This window comes from Cynocephalus volans, chromosome 14 (genome assembly GCF_027409185.1).
Source record: "Cynocephalus volans isolate mCynVol1 chromosome 14, mCynVol1.pri, whole genome shotgun sequence".
Lineage (NCBI taxonomy): Eukaryota > Metazoa > Chordata > Mammalia > Dermoptera > Cynocephalidae > Cynocephalus > Cynocephalus volans.
In genome coordinates this window covers 86692952-86714048 of record NC_084473.1, presented here as the reverse complement: position 1 = coordinate 86714048, position 21097 = coordinate 86692952, and the positions used below count along the sequence as shown (strand labels likewise).

At 34.0% G+C, this 21097-nt stretch overlaps 1 protein-coding gene across 8 annotated transcripts in view; it reads right to left on the bottom strand.

The window, feature by feature from the left end:
- Positions 1–21097, bottom strand: part of ANAPC1 (anaphase promoting complex subunit 1) — a 105238-nt gene that overhangs the window by 20170 nt on the left and 63971 nt on the right. For 7 of the 8 annotated variants that reach the window (XM_063078157.1, XM_063078156.1, XM_063078159.1 and 4 more), the window contains 11 exons: positions 20535–20626; positions 19004–19138; positions 18749–18831; positions 17835–17913; positions 16818–16892; positions 9703–9779; positions 8906–8996; positions 8755–8808; positions 7560–7753; positions 3691–3777; positions 1435–1552 (listed from right to left, as the gene is read on the bottom strand). In XM_063078157.1, coding sequence (XP_062934227.1) covers positions 1435–1552; positions 3691–3777; positions 7560–7753; positions 8755–8808; positions 8906–8996; positions 9703–9779; positions 16818–16892; positions 17835–17913; positions 18749–18831; positions 19004–19138; positions 20535–20626 — 1085 coding nt within the window. Of the gene's footprint in view, positions 1–1434; positions 1553–3690; positions 3778–7129; positions 7173–7559; positions 7754–8754; positions 8809–8905; positions 8997–9702; positions 9780–16817; positions 16893–17834; positions 17914–18748; positions 18832–19003; positions 19139–20534; positions 20627–21097 lie in introns of those variants that run through there. The other variant, XM_063078163.1, reaches the window with a different exon arrangement.

The window sequence follows — 21097 nt, the reverse complement described above, 5'->3', positions numbered from 1 at the left end:
AACCCAGGTCACCAAGCATGCTCAGTGGAAAAGAATTTAATCCTCTGAATGACCTCCCACTAGAGGTGCTAAAGAGCACAGAATATTCTTGAATGTGTCTGGTGCATGTGATAGAATTTGACCAATGAACATGCCTCAAAAGGAGACCAACTGAGCATGTGCAAGATTATGTTACATAAGGGGGAGGGCTGCAGCCCACCCCTGGTTGAATATTTATTAGATATCATGAATATGTATTGGGTATTGTGAATATGTATTAGATGCCATGAATATGTATTGGGTGGCAAATCTATAAAAGCTAAATCCCAGCAGAAGGTAGGGCTGTTGCTCACTCTCTCTGGGGCCAGCCCACACTCCGCCTGTGGAGTGCATAGTTCTTTCTTTTGTATCAGACTTGCCTTTAGCAGGATGCTATTCATTGTAGAGCCAGCTTGCACTTTGTCTGTGAATGTGCATTTCTTAATTTTGTATTAAACTTGGAGTGGGCCCTGCTCAGTCTCAGGAGCTATGCCACACTTTTTCTACGAAATCTGTGTCTCTATTCGTTACATTAAACCTATTCTCACTTTCTACTGTATCTGTGCTCTTAACTCTCTCCTGTGGCAGAGTCAAGAACTCAGTAAGAGGATGGGTGGGTTGAGAACAGCTATTGAGCCTTCCAGACCCTTCCTCTGGCATCAGTTGGATGAACAGTTTGCAAATATTTTCTCCCATTCTGTAGACTGCCTCTTCACTCTGTTTCTGTCTTCAAGTCTTCAATCCATTTTGAGTTGATTTTGGTATATAGTGAGAGACAGGGGTCTAGTTTCATTCTTCTACACATGAATATACAGTTCTCCCAGCATCATTTATTGAGAAGCTGTCCTTTCCCCAATGTATGTTCTTGATGCCTTTGTTGAAAATCAGATACATGGATTTATTTCTAGGTTGTCTATCCTGTTCCACTGGTTCATGTATCTTATTATACCAGTACCATGGTGTTTTGGTTGTAATAGCATTGCAGTATATTTTGAAGTCAGGTAGTGTAATGCCTCCAGCTTTGTTCTTTTTGCTCAGAACTGCTTTGGCAACTTGGGGTCTTCTGTGGTTGCATATGAATTTTAGGATTGTTTTTTCTATTTCTGTGAAGAATGTCATTGGTATTTTGATAGGGACCGCACCGAAACTGTAGATCACTTTGGGTAGTATTTCAGTTAATTTTTTAGAACACTACTATCAGCCATGCAAACTTACAGTGACATTTTCAACCTATAAGCTCTAAAGACAAAAGAATAGCTGATGATCCCTAAAAAATTACACCCATAGGCTATAAATGGGCCTGAATGGCTTGCAGGATGTACAAGAACTTTGGACAATACTTTTGAGATATTTTGTCCTGAAAAGATGGATGAGTGGTAACAAAATTACAAATAAATGATAAGGAGAAAGAATTACCTTGTAGGTAACTTCTAAGAGGGCATAACAGGGTGTGTTTGTATCTACATCCACAGGCACTAGAAGCCTTGGTTCTGCAGCCAGCACATAGAGGTGCCGGAGGGCCTGGAGATGATACCTGTTCAGAGAAAATACGGAGAGTAGGTAACCAACACATGGCAATAGCATGGGCTCTACAATCTGCTGTTGCCTACAAGCCAGAAGAGGACAGAAGCTGGTGTAATGTCTTAAAATGAATAGCAATCTTAAAAGATCACAAGACTCAATAAAAAGTAATGGAGAAATTCTCTTTAAAAAATCATATATGTGATCCTTGACCCAAGAATTCTTTACCTGAGTTTTCAGTTAAGAGGCTTTACAGGGAAGTAAAAATTGTCTTAAGATGAAAATATTTACTATGAATTAAACACTTATAAAATTAGTCCCTCTCAAATATCCCTTTCTGCTCAACAAAGGAATCTCTTTTCAACTTCTCATGAATTTACTGCTAGTTCTTTTTTTTCTTAAGGGTTGGTAGGGAGGATATGGGAGGAAAGGATGCCAGTTTTCGTCAGATAGCAACGCTCTTGTACATATACATACTTGCACACAAACACACACACACACACACACACACACACACACACACCCTTGAAATAAAGCACATCAAAAATTTATGGGTGGGATTACAACAATATTTTTCTTTGTGTGTGCTTCTGAGTTCTCAAATTTTTTAAACTTTAAAATTCATATTTTAGAATATAAACACAAAACAAAATTTTTGTATTTAAAGATCCCATAAAATGGGATAAAATGAGACTTCAATCTTTTAAAAAATCATAGTTACAGACAATGGTCTCCCTCTTCCCACCCAAATCCATCCACTTCTGTAAGTCTACTAAAGATAAAATCTTATATACTTATACGTAGATTACTTATATAGTAAATTTATTATAAACTTACTTATACAGTAAAAAAAAAACCCTGATATTTATCAATTACATAAAGATTCTTAATGCTTATCACCAAATTGCTTTGTTTAAAATAGCTAAATTAATTAACACTATGACCAACAATATGTAAGCATGGCTCTCCATTGTGCTCTAACTAGTAAGTAACTTTAACAACTCAAAAATCTTTTCTAAATGACAGGTGCAAGACCACATGTCAGAGTTGTATTAATTTAACAATATTCTTATGCTCCACCTATCATCAGAGTTTGAATTTCAGATCAGGCTTTTGTAAAACAGCTATCTTTCTTCTATCACTGGTTACACATTATACTGTAGTTTAAAATGATGGCTGAGGTTATTACAATAAGCACTCCCGACCCTTCTCTACTACACAATGAGTGCTCCTGACCCTTCTCTACTACACAGTGAGTACTCCCAACCCTTCTCTACTACACAGTGAGTGCTCATAACCCTTCTCTACTATACAATGGTGCTCCCAACCCTTCTCTACTACACAGTGAGTGCTCTTAACCATTCTCTACTACACAATGGTGCTCCTGATCATTCTGTACTACACAATCAGTGCTCTTGACGCTTCTCTGGGCAGACAACAGGGGTGACTTTAATAGAGCATAGTGGTCATGTCTGATGTCACTGGGCTATAAGGAGCTATTTTCTTCCCTTCCCCCATATGCAAGAAAGATCTGCTATATCTGAAACCTCTAGAGAAACTGAAGTGTTGGTGGTTTTTTGTGCTCTAAAATGCAGAGCTTTTGTATTATTTGACTGCTTCTATATGATTTGAGGTTCTACTGCTCACTGCCACTTCTATATTGTCTGATATTTTTGCTGCATTTTGCTTTTCTTGTCCCTTCTTTGTCATTTACACAAAGCTTCTCAGCATTTACGTACAAGAGGGTGAAAAGGGATTCATTACAGACATTGCCACTAAATCAGACAAAATGTTCTCTTGGAATTAAACAATTATAGCACAGAAGGTATTCTCTTGAACTTCCCTTGGCTACTAACATTTCCTGGATGCATTTTCCCTCAAGATAACCTTGTTTGGCCCACTTCTGGGTTTAGAACGGTTCTGGAGATTTGAGAAAAGTGGAAGGCTGGTCAGTCATCAGATGTCCAAAGTTCTCTTTTGGTCTACTACTTTGTGAGAGAAACTTCTTAAAAGACTTAGCCAGGAAGACAACTAAGTTCAAGAACAGAACAATACTAAATAGAAATAAGTCCATGAAACCAAAACACAACCAAATTATCCCCTTAGAGATCTTAAGAAATATCACATTGAAGACAGAATCACTAGACTCACCGGTTGTCAGTGCTGTGAGCTGGGAAGTGTGGATAAAGGGCACAGAGAAGAGCAGCAATGGAAGAGTTTGAGGTGCTCAAAGAGTACCTGCAAAGCAAATTTGGTAGGGACAGATGTTACTAATTATATTGCACATACGTTCAAGGCATTCTTGAGAATCAGGAAACTGGGGCATACAGATGAGATGCCTTGATAAACAGAAGTGTGTCAATGGTGTGAACGTTTCACTTTTCGGTTAAGTCCTTACGCCATTTCAAGACCATCTACTATTTAAAACAGAAGCAACATCCCACAAGTGTTAATCTCAACCCTTGAATTAATAAGCAAGGCTTTAATCTTTAATAGCACAGTAGTGAGGACGATGAATGCAATCTTAGAGATTATAAATATTGGAAGAGTTGTGGATCAAGTACGCCACCTTCCTCAGTTTTATATATGACTATATATAGGATTTTGAACCTGACTTTTAAAAATACAGGGTTTATTACTGGGTATCTTAAACATTTTTTTTTTTCTGTTTCTATAAAGCATGAGTACTTAGAACGATGAACTAAATAAACAAGGCAAAAGTTATTAAAACGTTACAATAAATGTATAAACAACTATTCTTCTAAATATATATCTTTTTTCTTATCAATATCATAAACTTTTTATAAAGGCCATATTCTCTTAGTAAAGGATCTTTTGACATTTCCCTAATTTAAATTATTTTACCATTGCTCAAATTCAGCACAGCAAACAGGCAAATTAGCCTAAAGTTCTGTAGTTTTTCTTACAAATATTTTAAAATAAAGATGGTACAGGACATAACACAAAACCACTTTTGTAGATATTCAACATAAATATGCATATTTATTACACACACACATATACACATATACCCAAATCTCTGTCCCTATCTATTTTTAACAGAACATCAAATAAGAACTTAGCATTCATCATACTTACATAGTTAATGAATTAGAAAAAAGATTTCAAAATTCAAGCAAGAAAATACATCTCTTTTGGCACGTGTATGGAACATAGGCCATTCTCCCTGTACCACTTTGATAAACCAAAATTCAAAGATAAAAGTTAAGATATTAATATGAGAAATTTGGAGATTAAATGTAATAGCGTCACTATGCTATGATAGAAGTTTAAATGTTGTTACAGAGTACACATAACCATTTAAAAACCAAAAATCAGTGTAAGAGCAATGGTAGAATGGGAGAAAATCTAGTCCATATGAAAAAAGAGCAAGTGGAGTCATACAGTGTGGAATGATGAAAGAAGAAATTGAAAAGAGTGAAATAAATGTAGGGGTTTATTTTAAAAGAAAAAAATTTCAAAAATCATAAAATGGAGAAGAATTTTCATAGTAATATTTATTTAACCATTCTTAATTCTAGACAATTAAAGAAAGAAGTCTACAAAACATTCAAGGAGGAAGTGCCCATTTTCTAATAATTACTTTTTATACTTCTGGAAAAATGAGCTCCGATAGTTAGCTCAGTCTTGAAGAAGAGGGGAAAATAAGCTTACATAACTTATAGAAATTGTAATTAGCCAAGGTCACAGACAGAGTTTTAAAAAAAAGAAGGGATATAACATATACACACCTTGGTAGACTCAATACTGTAACAGATTTCAATTCCTCATACTGATGTATAGAATCAATGCAATTCCAATCAATATTTTATTAGGTTATTTAACATAGAAAATGACAAATTCCAACATTTATATAAAAATGCAAAGAGGCGAGAACAGAAAAACACACTTTTGAAGGGAAAAACTACAATAATTATGGAAGTGCGGCATTGGTGCAAGTATAGAAAAATAAACTAATAGAACCTAATAGCTCAAAAATAAACACAGGTATTTGGACACTTAATTTAAATAATAAAAGTACTGCAGAACAATGGAGAAAGGATAAACTTTTCAATAGCAGCAGGGAAAAAAAAAACATACAGGAACATACACAGAAAAATAAGTTCCAAGTAAATTTTAGATTGAAATGTCAAAGAAAAAGCTAAAAAAACTTCTAGAAAATAAAAAAGGAGAATGTCTCCATTTCATTAGGGTTAGAAAATCTTCGTAAGCCATAAAAAAATATTAATAATTCTGTCATCAAAAGACACTACAGAGTGGAGAAGACAACTGCAACACACAAAACTGACCAAGGGCTCAAGATAAAGTTGAAAGAATCCTTTCAAATTAATACAAAGTTAAATCAATGTAGATTAGTGAACTTCACAGAAACAGAAAGTAGAATGGTGGGCTGGTGGCAGAGAGAAACAGGTAGTTGTTTACTGGGTACAGTGTCGGTTTTGCAAGACAAAAAAGTTCTAGAGATTGGTTGCGCAACAATCTGAATATACTTAAAACTACTGAACAGAGCACTTAAAAATGGTTAAAATGATAAATTTTATGTGTATTTTATCACAAAAAAATGTTTAAATAAATATGACAAATAGGTAGCAAGGGACTTGCACATCACAAAAAAAGATTTGTGGTTGATTATTGAAGATATAAAATGGTTGAACTTTCAGAAGGAGAAAACAAACCTAAGAATACTAGCGATGGGGGAAAGGGAGGGAGGTTGGGGAGTGACTGGTTGGATAAGGGGCATAAAGAATAATTATGATTTGTAACAATGAATATGCTCATAAAAAAATTTTTAAAATTAATTCAACAGAAAATAAAGATATAAAATGGTGCTCAACATCATTATTCAGAGAAATTAAATCTACAATAAGATACTACTACATACCCACTAGACAGCAGGCTAAAATTTAAAAAACGGTAACAATAAGAATGGTTGACAAGAATATGAAACAGCTAGAACCTCATAAGCGGCTGATGGGTATATAAAATGGTACAACTCCTTTGGAGCACTGATGGTATTATCTACTGAAGTTGAACATATACATGCACCCTATGACTCAATTCCACTCACAGATCTATATACAACAAAATCAAAGACATGTACAAGAATGTCTATAACAGCATTATTCCTAATAGCCCCAAACTAGAAGCAACAAACATATCCATCAATAGCAGAGTAGATCGATAAACTGTGGTATGGTTTATACAGTAGAATATAATACAGTGTTGAAACTTGAACTATTGCTACATGCAACATGAATGAATCTCACAAACATAATGTTGAGCAAAAGTAAGGTGCAAAAGCATAGTGTATGATTCCATTTAGATTTCAAGAACAGGCAAAACCAATCAAAGGCGTTAGAATAAACAGTGACTATCTCTGAGGAGAAGTAAGGTAATAGTGATTGGGAGGGGCATGGCAGGAGTGGAGATAAGTGTTCTGAGCTATTCTGTCTCTTGATCTACATGGTAACAAAGAGACTTTCATATGGTAGACAGTTCACTGACCTGTGCTCCAATGATTTGTACACTTTTGTGTACATGTATTTTTATTCAACACAGACTAAAAGCCAGGGCAGTCTTACAAAGGATGAGGTGGTCAGGAATGACAGATGCTGGAAAGAGAGCAAGAAAGCTGAAAACCAAGAAAATGTAGGATTTGGTGACCAATGTTGTTCATTACCTTTTTGAGGAAGCAGTTTAATAGAAGGGTAAATCTTTCAACATTTGGGAACCGGAGGTGATACACTAAAATACTAGGTACAGACTGCTCTGAAAAATGCAGTGATGCTAAGTATGTCAGAGAGGGGATGGTGATTCCACTGAGCAGGGCATAAAATGATGGTTAAAACTATAAAGAAGACTTTAAAGTGTAATATTGCCCCTAGATAAGCTAAAAGAATTTAATATTCTCATGTACCTTTGAAATCAAAATAAGTAACCCATAGCTCTCACTCATGAGATGTTTTCATTGAGAAAAGAAGAAAAAAATACTCACTTACCTTCCTCCTCCCAAAAATAAAAGTCCAAGGGCCATGTGGTGAGCTAAGTGAAAACCATAGTTCATTTCACCACCTGTTTTCATGTGTAAGAAGCGACAAAGCTGCAAAACCTTTAAGTTCCCAGAGCCAGCCATTACCATAGCAAGAGACAGCAGCACCACACTAAGGCAAGTTTCTAGGTTGTAAGGACCTGTCTGAATATGCAAAAAGATGACATCACTATAACTGTTATGTTACATTTCTTTATTATCATAAGTTAGCCATCAGTAGAAGACTACGAATGTTTGTGACTCAAAAAATCTGTAAAAACAAATATTTTCCCTGGTTCTGAAATAAAAGTTCAATGAAGAAAATTTAAAAAATAAATTTACCAAGAAGGAAATAACAATTACTTGGAATCACACCACCCAAAGTACTAACATTCTGAGTTTTTTTTCTCTGAATCTTTTCCTGTACCTATACATATTTTTTTCAAATTACATTGAGATATTACTATACACAATAGTTTTTACCTTTTAAATAATTTATTATAAGCAATCTTCACTTGCAAAATGTTCTTATACAACATGACTTTGATAGCCCCAATGTATATGAATGTATGGATATACCATAATCAAATTTAACACTGTTAGACTCTTTTTCTTTTTTTTGGTTTTGGCAGCTGGCCGGTAAGGGGATCTGAACCCTTGACCTTGTTTGTTATCAGCACCATGCTCTAGCCAAGTGAGCAAGCCCTACTTTAGACTTTTTGGTGTCTCTAATTTTACCCTATTACAAATAATGTTGCATAAATCTGTGTGGTCTTTACCAGGAAATAAAATTTTCCAGTTTTCCTGTCATCACAGCAGCAATGCCTCAAAAACAACTGAACTTTTACTAAGTACTAATTTTTTTTAAAAGGAAATCCCCTATATTCAGTACTGAGACAGAATTACAAAAGGTATGACAATCCATGAACATTATGGCCTTTCTTATTTATTCTCTTGTCACAAGAATTAGATACCTGGACATCCTTCAAGAGTAACTGTATTCTCATCTAATTAATATCCCAGAACAAGAAGATGAGCCAGTGCTCAAAATCTCCCATTCTAAATTTAAACAAACAGCAGAAATACTCATATTTTAGTAACTGGAGTATCCATGAATTTTCTTTGAGTTTAATTTTATTCCCAAGAAGAATCATAAAAAGACTTACTACAGAAGCATTAGATGCAGACAAATAAGTCATAAAATCTTTTGCAAATTTATGCTGTAAAAACAAAAGAAAAAAATCCAAAGTTAAAAGAAGCATCATAAGGCTTTGTGAAAAAAGAAAACAAAGCAGAATAAACTAAGATACTTCTTACCAAACAGTTAAATGCTGATAAGTTTTCTGAGCCAGCAAATCGAAAACCCAGAGACAAACAGGCTCCTGCAATTATGTAGACATGTGCTTGCCTGAAACAGATTACAAGAAAGTTAATATTGTCATATTTTGCTTTAAAATTCATTATTATCTATTTATTATCTTAGGATAAAAATAATAAACATTCCTATACTCTAAACTAGTTTATATACTTCTGGGAATGCTCAAGTATATGCCCCTATTCAATCAGCAGATTTCTGTGTATTTTTTTTCCAGCAGGAACACTATGTAATTCTTACTGATGAAGTGGGCCTCTTGCCTGTATTGTTTCACATGCAGCAAAAAAAGATAATTTTTAAAAATTGTTGTCAATTTTGGGCCGGCCCCATGGCACTGGTAGCACCAAGGCCGCCGGTTCGGATCCTATAGGGATGGCTGGTGCGCTCACTGGCTGAGCGTGGTGTGGACCACACCGTGCCAAGGGTTGTGATCACCTTACCAGTCGGGGGGGAAAACAAAAAAAGAAAAATGGTTCTCAACTTTTTTTTAATTGAAAGGATAAAAGAATACGTACAAGTTAAATCTCCAATATCGTTTTTTTGAGGGCAAAAACTCTATACTTCAGAGAGCTTCAAAAAAAACCCAACCTTGTGAACACATGCTAAACAATGGTTAGAAAAATGGGGAACTGAGAATAATTCAAATCAGGGACAATATGACTACTGCACAGTATATTTCAATTTATTTATCTGACAGATGCTAGGAGAGCTAATTTGTATTATACATTATATTACTTACGACAAAGTTTCCAAATTCAAATCCTCTGAGCAAGGCAATTCAATTTCACTAAGAGAGATACTATTTTCTCTTATAATCTGTCAAGAGAGAAAGCAAGAATACTCGGACATCAATGTTCTAGTTACAAATACTTATTTACTTATTTTTTACTGAAACATAATTATACATATCTATGGGGTACAGCATTGAATATCAATACCTGTGTGCAACATGTGATGCTCAAATCAGGATAATTAGTATATTCAACATTAAACAATGTAATCATTTTTTGTGGCCCTTTGCTAATTTCTCACTAGTCGTCCCCCCCTTGCCTCTGGTGGCCTCAGTTGTTCTCTCCTTTTGAAAATTTAACAAATTATCGTGATTCTAGTTACAAATATTTAATAATTTGAAGAATAACAAAACTACTCATCATGCCCATATTTACTTAAAGTAAGCTTTACCAAACTATTTCATTCAAAGGCCTATATTTCAATCACACTGAATGCAATCAAATTTCAAATCTCAGATGGGCTAAATAAAAACGATAACTGAATAGGGGTGAAAGAATATAAACAGGAGGACTTAAGTACAAGGGTACTCCAAAAAGTTCATGGAAAAATGGAATTAAAAGATAATACAGGAGCTGGCCAGTTAGCTCAGTTGGTTAAGAGTGCAGTGTTACAACACCAAGGTCAAAGGTTCAGATCCCCATACCAGCCAGCCACTCCCCGCTCAAAAAAAAGATATTTAATATGAATCTTTCCATGAACATTTTGAAGACCCTTCATATATTCTGAATCAATAACAGAGTAATCAAATTTCACACCAGTCCGCCGAAAAGCAAAGATGATGGCTGTAGAATTAGAGCAGTGGTAAGAGGAAGAAGTGAGAAAAGAAGAAAAAGGCAATTAGAGAGAACTCTAATCACAGATATATACTTCTTCGTAGCATTAAGCCTGCCTACCTACCAGAGGTAAGGTTAGTCAGCACGCTAATTACCCAAACTAAACTAAGCTGTCAATATATTAATCTGTAACTATTGTTTAGAAAGATATCTTTTCTTTCTTTTTACTGTAGGTAGTTAGTAATTTATCAAAAAACATACACAGAGCTTTAACAACCAAGAACAGATCTGATCTTTTTCTCTTAAAAAATACAAATAAAAAAGAAAAAGCTATGTATTTTATAAACACACGAACGCAAGTACACAGAACACAAGTGAAACACTGAAGATTTATTCTTTTAATTCTTTTTAGAAGTTTGCTTGGGAAAGTAACATTTCAGGATGCTCTCTCAAAAAAGCAATATATATTCAGAAGTCACTTATAATACTGTTTTCTCACGTACAAAAAATCAACAAATCAAAAACTTGAAATACCTTTTTTCTTTCATAATCTTAATGAGGCAAGCAATTATATTAGCTGTGCAATACAGGCTGATAACTACTTCCATCTTCCTTCCTCTCCGGTCTTTATTCTTAATTTTGAATATTATTTACTCAGAAACTGAGTGACATTCTGAAGAACTGATGTAACTCCAAAGTGAGTAATCTATATACACATGTATAAACTGATTATACATCCCTATACACTAACATGTTTACCTATTTCTATTTTGACAGCAGGCATTTCTAAGCTCCTTTGAGTCTTCAAAAGAGCATGTAACCTGGAGCTTGAAGGCCTAGGTTCAAATCGCAGCAGGGCCACCTGCAAGCTCTGTAACCACCGGCAAGCTTCTTGACTGCTCTGTGCCTCATCTGTAAAATGAGCATAACAGAAGTTCCCACCCACCTTCTGGGTTTCTGTGAGAATTAGATGACTAAATCTACTCAAAGCTCTTAAAATTAATGCCTTGCATATATTAAGTCCTTTGTAAATGTTAGCTATTGTTATTGTTGTTGTCACTATTAGTAATTTGTACCACCCTTGGGCATAACAACACACTTGATCATTAACTATTTAAAAGCATCGCTAAGAACTTCAGTTGTAAATAACTGTGGGGGGAAAACCGTCTTGAATCTGGTCCTTGTCATCTTTCTATGGTCTTCTAAAGTTAAAAAAAAAAAAAAAAAATCAAAACATAAGGAGTAATAAAAGGGAGAAATGTAATCACTTAAGAGTAGGTTAAGGCACATAGGAAATGAGTAAGAAAAGACTACCAAACTCCTCTGTCTTACACAGGGTCCAATGCAAAAATCTCAAGATCTGAAATCCTGATAGCTAGGTTTCAGTTTTACTCCACCTCTTACTAGCTGGGTAGTTTTGGACTAATCTGTCCTCTTTCCACGTAATGGTGATGCACTGAGCTATAGGTACTGCATACTAGTTGCTAGGAACAAAAGATGGAAAAGACCCAGTAGCTGACTTTGACGAGTTAACAGTCTAATGGAGGCACAGAAATACAGATAATCAAAAATAGCTGTTCCTACCCATACAGTGGGGGCAATACTTGAACCACTTTTAGCACAATACTGAGTGAAAGTAATATAAGGTTGTACAGCTTTTTATGAAGGAAAAAGTGTTATGAAGATGCTAATTGTTATTTTACACATGCCTTAAGTTCAAACAAATAAGCAGTTTAGAAAGTGACCTTTTTAAAATCCTCCTTTTAATGCCATGTTGCTCACTGCATGGGGCCCAACTACAGAATTAACAAAATGAGTGGGTGAGAACATGTAGAAAAGTGAAGGGAAGTATCATGACTAGAACTGTGAACTTGTTATATGTCCTATTTGTGGTTTCTCTAATGTAATAAAGACCAAATTTAACATTATTAAGTCTGAAGTAAAAAAAAAAAAAAATGTCAGAGAGAGAACTCTATATAATAAAGTCCAAGAAGGTCCATATTTTCACAAAAGTTGAAAAGTGAACTCTGACATTAATTTACACTTTCTCTTTTGGAATACAGTTATGTGTACATGTTTAATCTCACTTAGTAAATTTAGTAAACTAAAGTTTGAGAGCAGCCTACATGTCAGATGCACCTTTAATATATTATAGGATTTATTAGCACAATGTCCTGCATTTTCAGAAGATCAACAAGTATGCGCTGAATGAAGGAATGGTAGAAAAAGTATAATTTCATCCAACAATATACATTTTAAAGTGCACTTTCGAAAAAACTGACATCTTTGCCATCTGAATGTGCTAGGAGTTAAAATTTTGGTGACACTGAATAAGTTAATTAAAACAACTGCCTCATCTGTTTCACATCGGTAATTAACAAAACCGATAGAACTAAACAAATAAAAACAAACCTAGGAGTTCTACTTATTCAAATAATGGATGGATAAAAACTCCTACCAGATTGACTCAGGTAACAAGTATAAACTCTCAACAAAATATAAAAACCAAACTACCTATGACAGGGAATCAGTAAACTTTTTCTAAAAGGGCCAGACAGTAAACATTCTAGGTTGGCAGGCCATATAGTCTCTGTAGCAACTACTGATATCTGCATTTGTAACACAAAAGCAGCTATATACAATAAGTATACAAACTGGCATGGCTGTGTTCCAATAAAACTTCATTTACAACAATGCATAAGCTGTAGTTCACCAACTCCTGACCTACAGGCAATGGAGGGTGGACAAAAGCAAGCAGATTCTAGAGTGGTGTTGATACTTGGAAGACAAGAACACCACTGGGTAAGTTTCCTTTTTTATGTCTCTGGCTGAAAGCAGGTCCCAGTCTGGGCCATAAGAGATGGCTAAAACTCCAATTAAAAACCCACAATCATCTTGGCTTTAATAACAAGAATAGAGAGCTCAGAAAACCAGAGCCATTAGGAGATGAGGACAGAACACTATAAAGGAGAGAGTCACAGAAAGAGAAACCCAAATTCTGTGTCTAAATTCTGAACAAATGCCTGCCTGATCTACAAACCATGTATGCATAGGGCAGACTCCAACAGCCCATAGGATTAAAAAAAATGAACTGAGATTAGAGCTAACACCCAAGAAACAGAGCTTGACATTTAATTCCAAGTAAATTCAGTGCCTGCTTTAAAACAAATGTGTGTGTACATACATATATACACACATAAATGTATGTAATCAACATGTTTAGAGGAATACAAAACAATCCAGTCTCCAAAAAACAACATTCAGAATGTCCAAGATACAACTTAAATTACTTTACATAAGAACAAACAAGAATATGTATCATAATGGAGATAATGAGAAAAGATAACGGAGAACATGCCTGAAATGGCCTTACTGTTGGCATTAGAAGAGGATTTTAAAACAGCTCTTGTAACTAGAAGTATACAAAAGAAAATATGCTCACAATGAATGAAAAGACAGAAAATCTCATCAAAAAAAGTAGAAATTATAAAAAAGGAAAAATGCAAATTTTACAACTAAAAAGTACAACGAATTAAAATTCATTTCATGGACTTACTAGGAAAATGGAAATGCCTGAAGAAAGAGTCTTTGAACATAAAGATAGAACAATAGAAATTACACAACCTATAGAAAAGACAAAAAAAAAGGATAAAAGAAAAAAAAAGTCTTTGGGAGCTCTAGGACAATTTCAAAAGGTTATAGATCATTGGAGTCCAAAAAAGAGAAAATAGAATGAGACAGAAAAAAAATTTAAAGCTATAATTTCTGAAATTCCCCCAAATTTAATCAAAGACATAAATTTACATTCAAAAATCTTCATAAGGATTAATACAAAAAAAATGAAAACTAAACACATCACAGTCAACTGCTGAAAACCTTATGTAAAGAGGAAATATTAAAATCAGCTAAAGAATTTAATGGTATATTACATACAGGTAAAAAAATAATTAGAAAATTCAATCTCATCAGAAACAACATCAGACAAAAGACAATGGAACATCTGTAATGTGCTTAAAACAAACAAAAAAGCAAAAATTAACAGTCTTGTGCAGAAAGGAGCTCATACAGCAGGCAGGCCTGAGAATGCTATCCTTAGAAATGCCTGTTTCCAAGGTTGACTCCTGGCTGGCATCTGGGAACTTGAATGGCAAACAGTTCCATACACTCACAAAATTTTCCCTAAATGATAAGTGTAGTTCACTGTGTCTAAACTGTTTGTACAAACTATGTGGTTTAGGCTAACACACACTGTTCTGACAGTCTGCAATTTTGGTAAGTGCAAGGAAGGGGGTCCTTACATGTCAGCTCCCAATAAAAATCTTGGGCGCTGAGTCTCTAATAAACTTCTGTGATAGATAATCCCTACCTCATATCATACACAAAATTACTTTGAGATGAACTACACAACTATACATATAATCTAAAACTTCGAAGCATTTAGAGAAAAGTATAAAACATTATCTTCATGACTTGGGGTTAGGCAAATGTTTTTTCATAGGACACAGAGAACAATAACCATGAAAGAAAAAAAACTGACAAATTAGACATTATTAAAAATTTTAGATCATCTGCTCATCAAGAAAATGAATTAGGCAAGCCACAGACAGAAAGGAATAGTTGCAAAATATGTGTAACAAAGGTGTTTCTATAATATATTAAAAAACTCTAGGAACTCAGTAATAAAAAGATAAATAATACAAATTTTTAAGCAGGCAAAGGACTTTTGACACTTCATAAAAAAAGATACATGGAGGACCAATAAGCTAAAGAAAAGGTTATCAACATCATTAGCCAGCAGAAAAGTGCAGATTGAAACCATAATGAGATATCATTATGTATTTATCAGCAGTGCTAAAACTTAAAAAACTACCACCACCAAATATCGGCAAGATATGCAGCAGCAAGCAATCTCAAAAACTGTCAAAGTGTAAAATGGTACAACCCCAAAAAGGTTTATTGGTTCTTATAAGACTAAACATACCATCCACCCTATGCCTCAGTAATTCCAATCCTAAGTATTTACTCAAGCAAAATTAAAACATAAGTCTACAAAATATTTGTATAAAAATTTTCATGGTAGCTTGATTCATGATGGACAAAAGCTGAAACCTGCCCAGATGTACAACAAAAGAGAATGAAAAAATAAACTGATACATATTCAATATAATGTAATACAAGTACTAATAAAAAGAATGAACTACTGATACACTCAATAATATCTCAAAATCATGCTGAGTGAAAGAAATCTTAAACAAAATGGTATATACTGTACGTGATTCCATTAATATAAAGGTCTACATCAGGAAAATCAATATATTTAGAGGAAAAGACAGAATATTGATTGCCTTGGTGTGGTGGGGGGGGTGTACGTAGCCTGAGTGGGAAGGTAGGAACAGAGGTTGTTTCCATGGCATATGCATTAGTCAAAATTTATCAAATAGTATTCTTAAGATTTGTGCACTTCATGGTATATAAATTTTTATCCTAAAAGAAAAAAAAAAGGAAATAAATTCTGAATTCTAGTTAATGATATGCATGCTGAAATATTAGGAAGAAGTGTATTACTACTATCTGCAACTAACTTTGAAATTCATCAAATAAGACGGATTAGAGAAATAAGTGGATAGATAGGTGATTAAACAAGTTTATATAGTAAAATATTAATTGTAAAATCTACTGGTGATATATTACTTCTTTCAACCTTTCTTTGGTTTGAGATTTTTCTTATGAAAATATTTGGGGAAACAAATAATCTCATATTATCAAGGGTAAATAGATTTATTTTCCAAATGAAAATGAACTGAGACCACTAGACACAAACAGCTGACTAAAAGCAATGGTTAGTTACAATATTTGACTTTGAGTTTTTGCAAGGGTCTGCTTATTTTTTTTAACTAATATGCTTGACTTATTGAATAAATATGCTGTAAAGTAATTGTTTTAATTTACAAGTTATTATATAAGAGATCTAAAATTACACAAAGTAAAATAGCGTCTTAGATAAATGTATACTTAATAAGGATAAAAATGTCAAAAATACTTTTTGGAGTACCTTCAGTATATTTAATTTCTAAAAACTACAATTTCTAGTGATCTGCGACCAAACAGGAAGGCTGTGGTCTAGTCAGTACACAATCTTAAAATGAAAGTTCCTATGTCTTCAAGAGATACCCTTATAATCAATATTGGCTGGCTTCATAAGAAATAATATTTTATAGGATTTTGAAAAATCCCACAAGAAATCATAATTTTATGCTATTAAAGAATAATATTTATTATATGTACTTACTTGAGGAACATTGCTGTCAACCCACTTGGAATTTGGTAAAATATCATCCCATAAAATTAGGCATCGAGCAAGTGTCTTTAAAAATGCAATACAGATAAAATTAATTACAGCAGGCAAATTCTATAGCTTTTGTAACAATGATAATATTAAATACATCAGTTTAAGAATCAGTTCCCAACAGATGACAATTTTAAGTACAGCTGACCCTTGAACAACATGGGTCCACATATATGTGGAATTTTTTCCAACTAATCGCAAACGGACAATAGAGTATTCCTGGAATGCAGAATCTGCATATAGGGAGGGCCAACTTTTCATATACACAGGTTCTGTAGGGCCAACTACGAGACCTGAGTATCTGTGGTTTCTGCTATACTCAGAAGTCCTGGAACCAATCCCTTGCATATAGCAAGGGACGACTACCAACCTAAGCTACTCATTAAAATAAACTAAAGATTTATACTTTAACAAAAAAAACTATAATTGAGTTGATCACCATCGAAGTTTATAGGGGATAGAGGACTTTTTAAAACTTGCACTATAAAAGAAAAATCACAAAGGCAAGAACCAGAGCTCCGTAGACAGGTTTCCATGTGCTAACTTTAAACACTAAACAAAAGAATAGAAGGAAAATTTAAGGCAATTATGTCCAGCAGTTATTGTTTTTAAATATGACCTTAAGAGTACTATTACGCCGTTCATAGAAATCAAAAAATGTAATATAAAGAAATAATAAATTCCTAGTCACGTGTTGCTTTATAAGGAAGTTCTGAATTATAATAGAAGAAGTTGAAATGTCACTCCAAGTATTATGTATCAGTGTGGTTACCTTTCCTGGAATTCCTAAAATTGTATTCGGAAAATTTCAAAAGAACACTGCCAATTAGATCTACATGATAGATTAAAAGTAGAAGTAAAAGCCTCTCTTGTAAAGACATTTATATTTGCAAGCTAAATTTGAGAACCACAAATAGACTCCTTATGTTAACAAAAATGAGAAATGACAAAGCACCATACCCTAAGCAAGAGAAATTCTGGTTTCACAAAGTCCAGCAAATACATGGTATCAGGAGCTCGGAGCCAATCTGCAATGGATCTGTTCGTGGAGATAACAGTAAAGGTTAAGTAGAAGGCAAGATAATCAAGAATCTCAAGACATATTTCAAAACTTTTCTCCCCACTCCACCACTGCTTCATTCTCTTTCCCTTTAAAATAATATTCATTATGTACCTATATATGTGTTACTATAATATAAGCTCCATAAGGGCAGATATTTTTAGTTTTGTTTCGTTCACTAAAATATCCCCAGTACCAAGAAAGCACTGACATACAAATTCATCCAAATAGTAGAAGAATAAATGTCTATTTTTAACAACTTTGTTAATTCTGCACACATTTGGTTTTTCTAAGGGGAAGAATTTAGAACACTGAAAAGTTTATTGAATGTTAGAATATTTTTTAAATTAAAAACTTAAAACATGGTATAACATCTCCTACCCAACTTATTCTTCTATGCAAAGTCTAAGAGTAAATGCCAAAGGTCTACTTTTAAGTGTCAGCACTAATTCTAGGGAGTTGGGAAAGAAGAAGTTTTGGTCATTAGGAAAGCTCTTCAACTAAACAGAAACCGTTTCTATAAATGGTAACCAAGAACAGAATAATGCTAAGTACGTCTGGCTTAACCAGTCCTCACAACAATATGCAAAATTAATAAAAAAGGAACTTGGATGCCAGTGACAATTTTCTACTGTCAAATAGCATTAAAATAGCAAAATGTATTATTTCTAGATAAAATCTGTATAATACAGTATTTGAGAGAAAATCAGGTTGATGTAACAGGGTAAATAAACACATATGCTAACTTGATTTTATTACTGAAGTCAGAAAGGATGTTGTGCTGTCATGGCAAGGGGTAGGGGGGTAAAAATACCTGTTATTGGTTTTTAAGTAGATCATAGCCAAAGCCAGAGTAGCACCTGGACAAGTAACATCCACATTTATGGTATCTCCTTCCTATTGAAAAAAAAGTTGATTCACATAAAAGAGTTCTGAATTATTATAAAATTCTTCTGAATACTATCCTATGGTTATAATTAATGTATTTTAAATTGTTGATATGAAAGTTATTTTCAAATTAACTTCTTAGCTTCCAGAATCTTGATCTGTTACTTTGATTTGGACTTACTTTTATTTGATAACTTGGAGATTTATGTTTCTCCCTATGCATTCCTGCTTGAAAGCGCCTATGACCTCCAACCATGTACTGATAAAGCTGCTCAGGTACATTGAGATCAGACATACCTATCAAATTACTGCCATGCTAGAAAATAAAATAACAGACATGTAAACAGAAATCTTATGGAAGAAGATCCATGACAAATACAAGAATGAACTAACTTCAAAGCAGGGTATTTTGGTTTCCGGCTTGCTATTTTTCCAATTAAAATAAAGACCACACATGAGTTACTACTCAAACTATTAACAATAATTCTCATAAAAATTATAATACATGTAGGTTCAAGTTTAAGTACTTTCATTTCATAAAATACATGAAGGCCTCAAAATAGGTAATTACACTAAACAATAAATGAAAATATTAGCTATGTCATTGAAACCTGAACTATGAAAATCTGAATACTTTAATTATTGTGCCTATGAGCTTTTCCAGCAATATTAACTATAATTATTATAATAATAATTTATTGAATACATGCTCTGTACCAGGCACTATTCTGTGTGTTTAACATGAATTAACTTACTTAATTCAATATTCCCATCAAATAGCTACTAGTAAGAACCCTATATTATAAAAAAGGAAAGTTAGGCAAAGTTGAATTAACCCCAGGGTTACCTAGCTAGTAAACAGCAGGGTTAGACATAAAACAAGGCGATTTGGCTCAACAGTTCATGGAGCTTCTTAACCAATAGACAATAATGTAGTTAAAACAACTAGACTTTACTAGTCAGGACCAAAATTCAGGTCCCAATTCCCAGTGGATGCTTTTCCATTGTACCACCTCCTCCTGTGCCAAATGTGAAGTTAAAACCTCAAAAGATGGTCAAACACAAGGTGGATTTTCTGAATGCTCATAAGAAAAAACTTTTTCCATTGTAATTTCCTTATATCGTTTGGCTTGACCATAACACCGTATTGGTGATTCTTTAAGAGAATCACATTCCAGGTGAAACAATCATTTAATGAAATGCTTCTGGTAATTCTGTGCACATGCCTTGGAAGGAGAACATGAGTCAACCTGATAATGGATTTTGTCACAAAGCAAATGTTATTATTGCATCGTTCTGTGATACATAGTGAACACCAGAGTGGCAAAAGAAGTAAGGATTTATTTTTGGCAACTACTGCAGACTAAGTTTCCCCATCATACACATTTTCACTATCTTCTTTTTTCTGTCAAGTGGGCTGTCACTTCTTCATCTTATGTCTTAAACCCTTTTCAAGAAACTTCATTCCCTTAGTTCATTCATGAATACTTATATCCAAGCCAAGGTGAAGGAAATCTTAAAGCCCCACTTTTCACTACAATTTCTTTCCATTCACAAATCTAGTACTTTGAAAAATATCCAAAAAGAAGAAAGAGCTGGGAATCAGGTTAAGTTACAGTAAGGCAGTGGTATTCAGAGTTAAGTGTCAAGGTTATTCGTCTCAACATGCAGATGTCGTAACTAAAGCATAGTGAGGCACATATTACGCTCACCCCCAAGCAAACCATGCCCAGGGCCAAGCCAGCGGCTAAAGAGTATGACTCTCTGTCAGTGCAGTATTCCATTTCAGGACCAGGGGGCCGTCCTGTAAAAAAGAAAACAACACAGCTCAAGCTAGCCTCTTAAAATCCCAACTCACAAATTTTAAAGTGTTAACTTCCTAGTAAGTTGCATAAGAGATACGGACTCAATATAACTCAACTCAAAAAGTTATAATACTATCACAAATGGCGTCCACAACTATCAGTTTACTACCAAAAAAGCCCCCAAATGGTTCTTTTTATTTGCCTGTTTAAGCCTCTATAAGCAATGACGTTTGAATAGTGTGAAATCTTGAGTTTTACCAAAAAAACTACTACCAAGTAGACAAATTTTTAAGAGAAGAGTACTCAAAAAAAGCTTTAATTTTTAATCTCTTGCATTTTTTGTTTTGTTATTTTCAAATCCATTCATTAGATATGGTGAAACACATTCAAATACTGATAAAATAGGAAAAACACTTTATGTTTTTAAGGTGTTAAATTTTGTTTTCACACATTTATTTGGATTGTATATA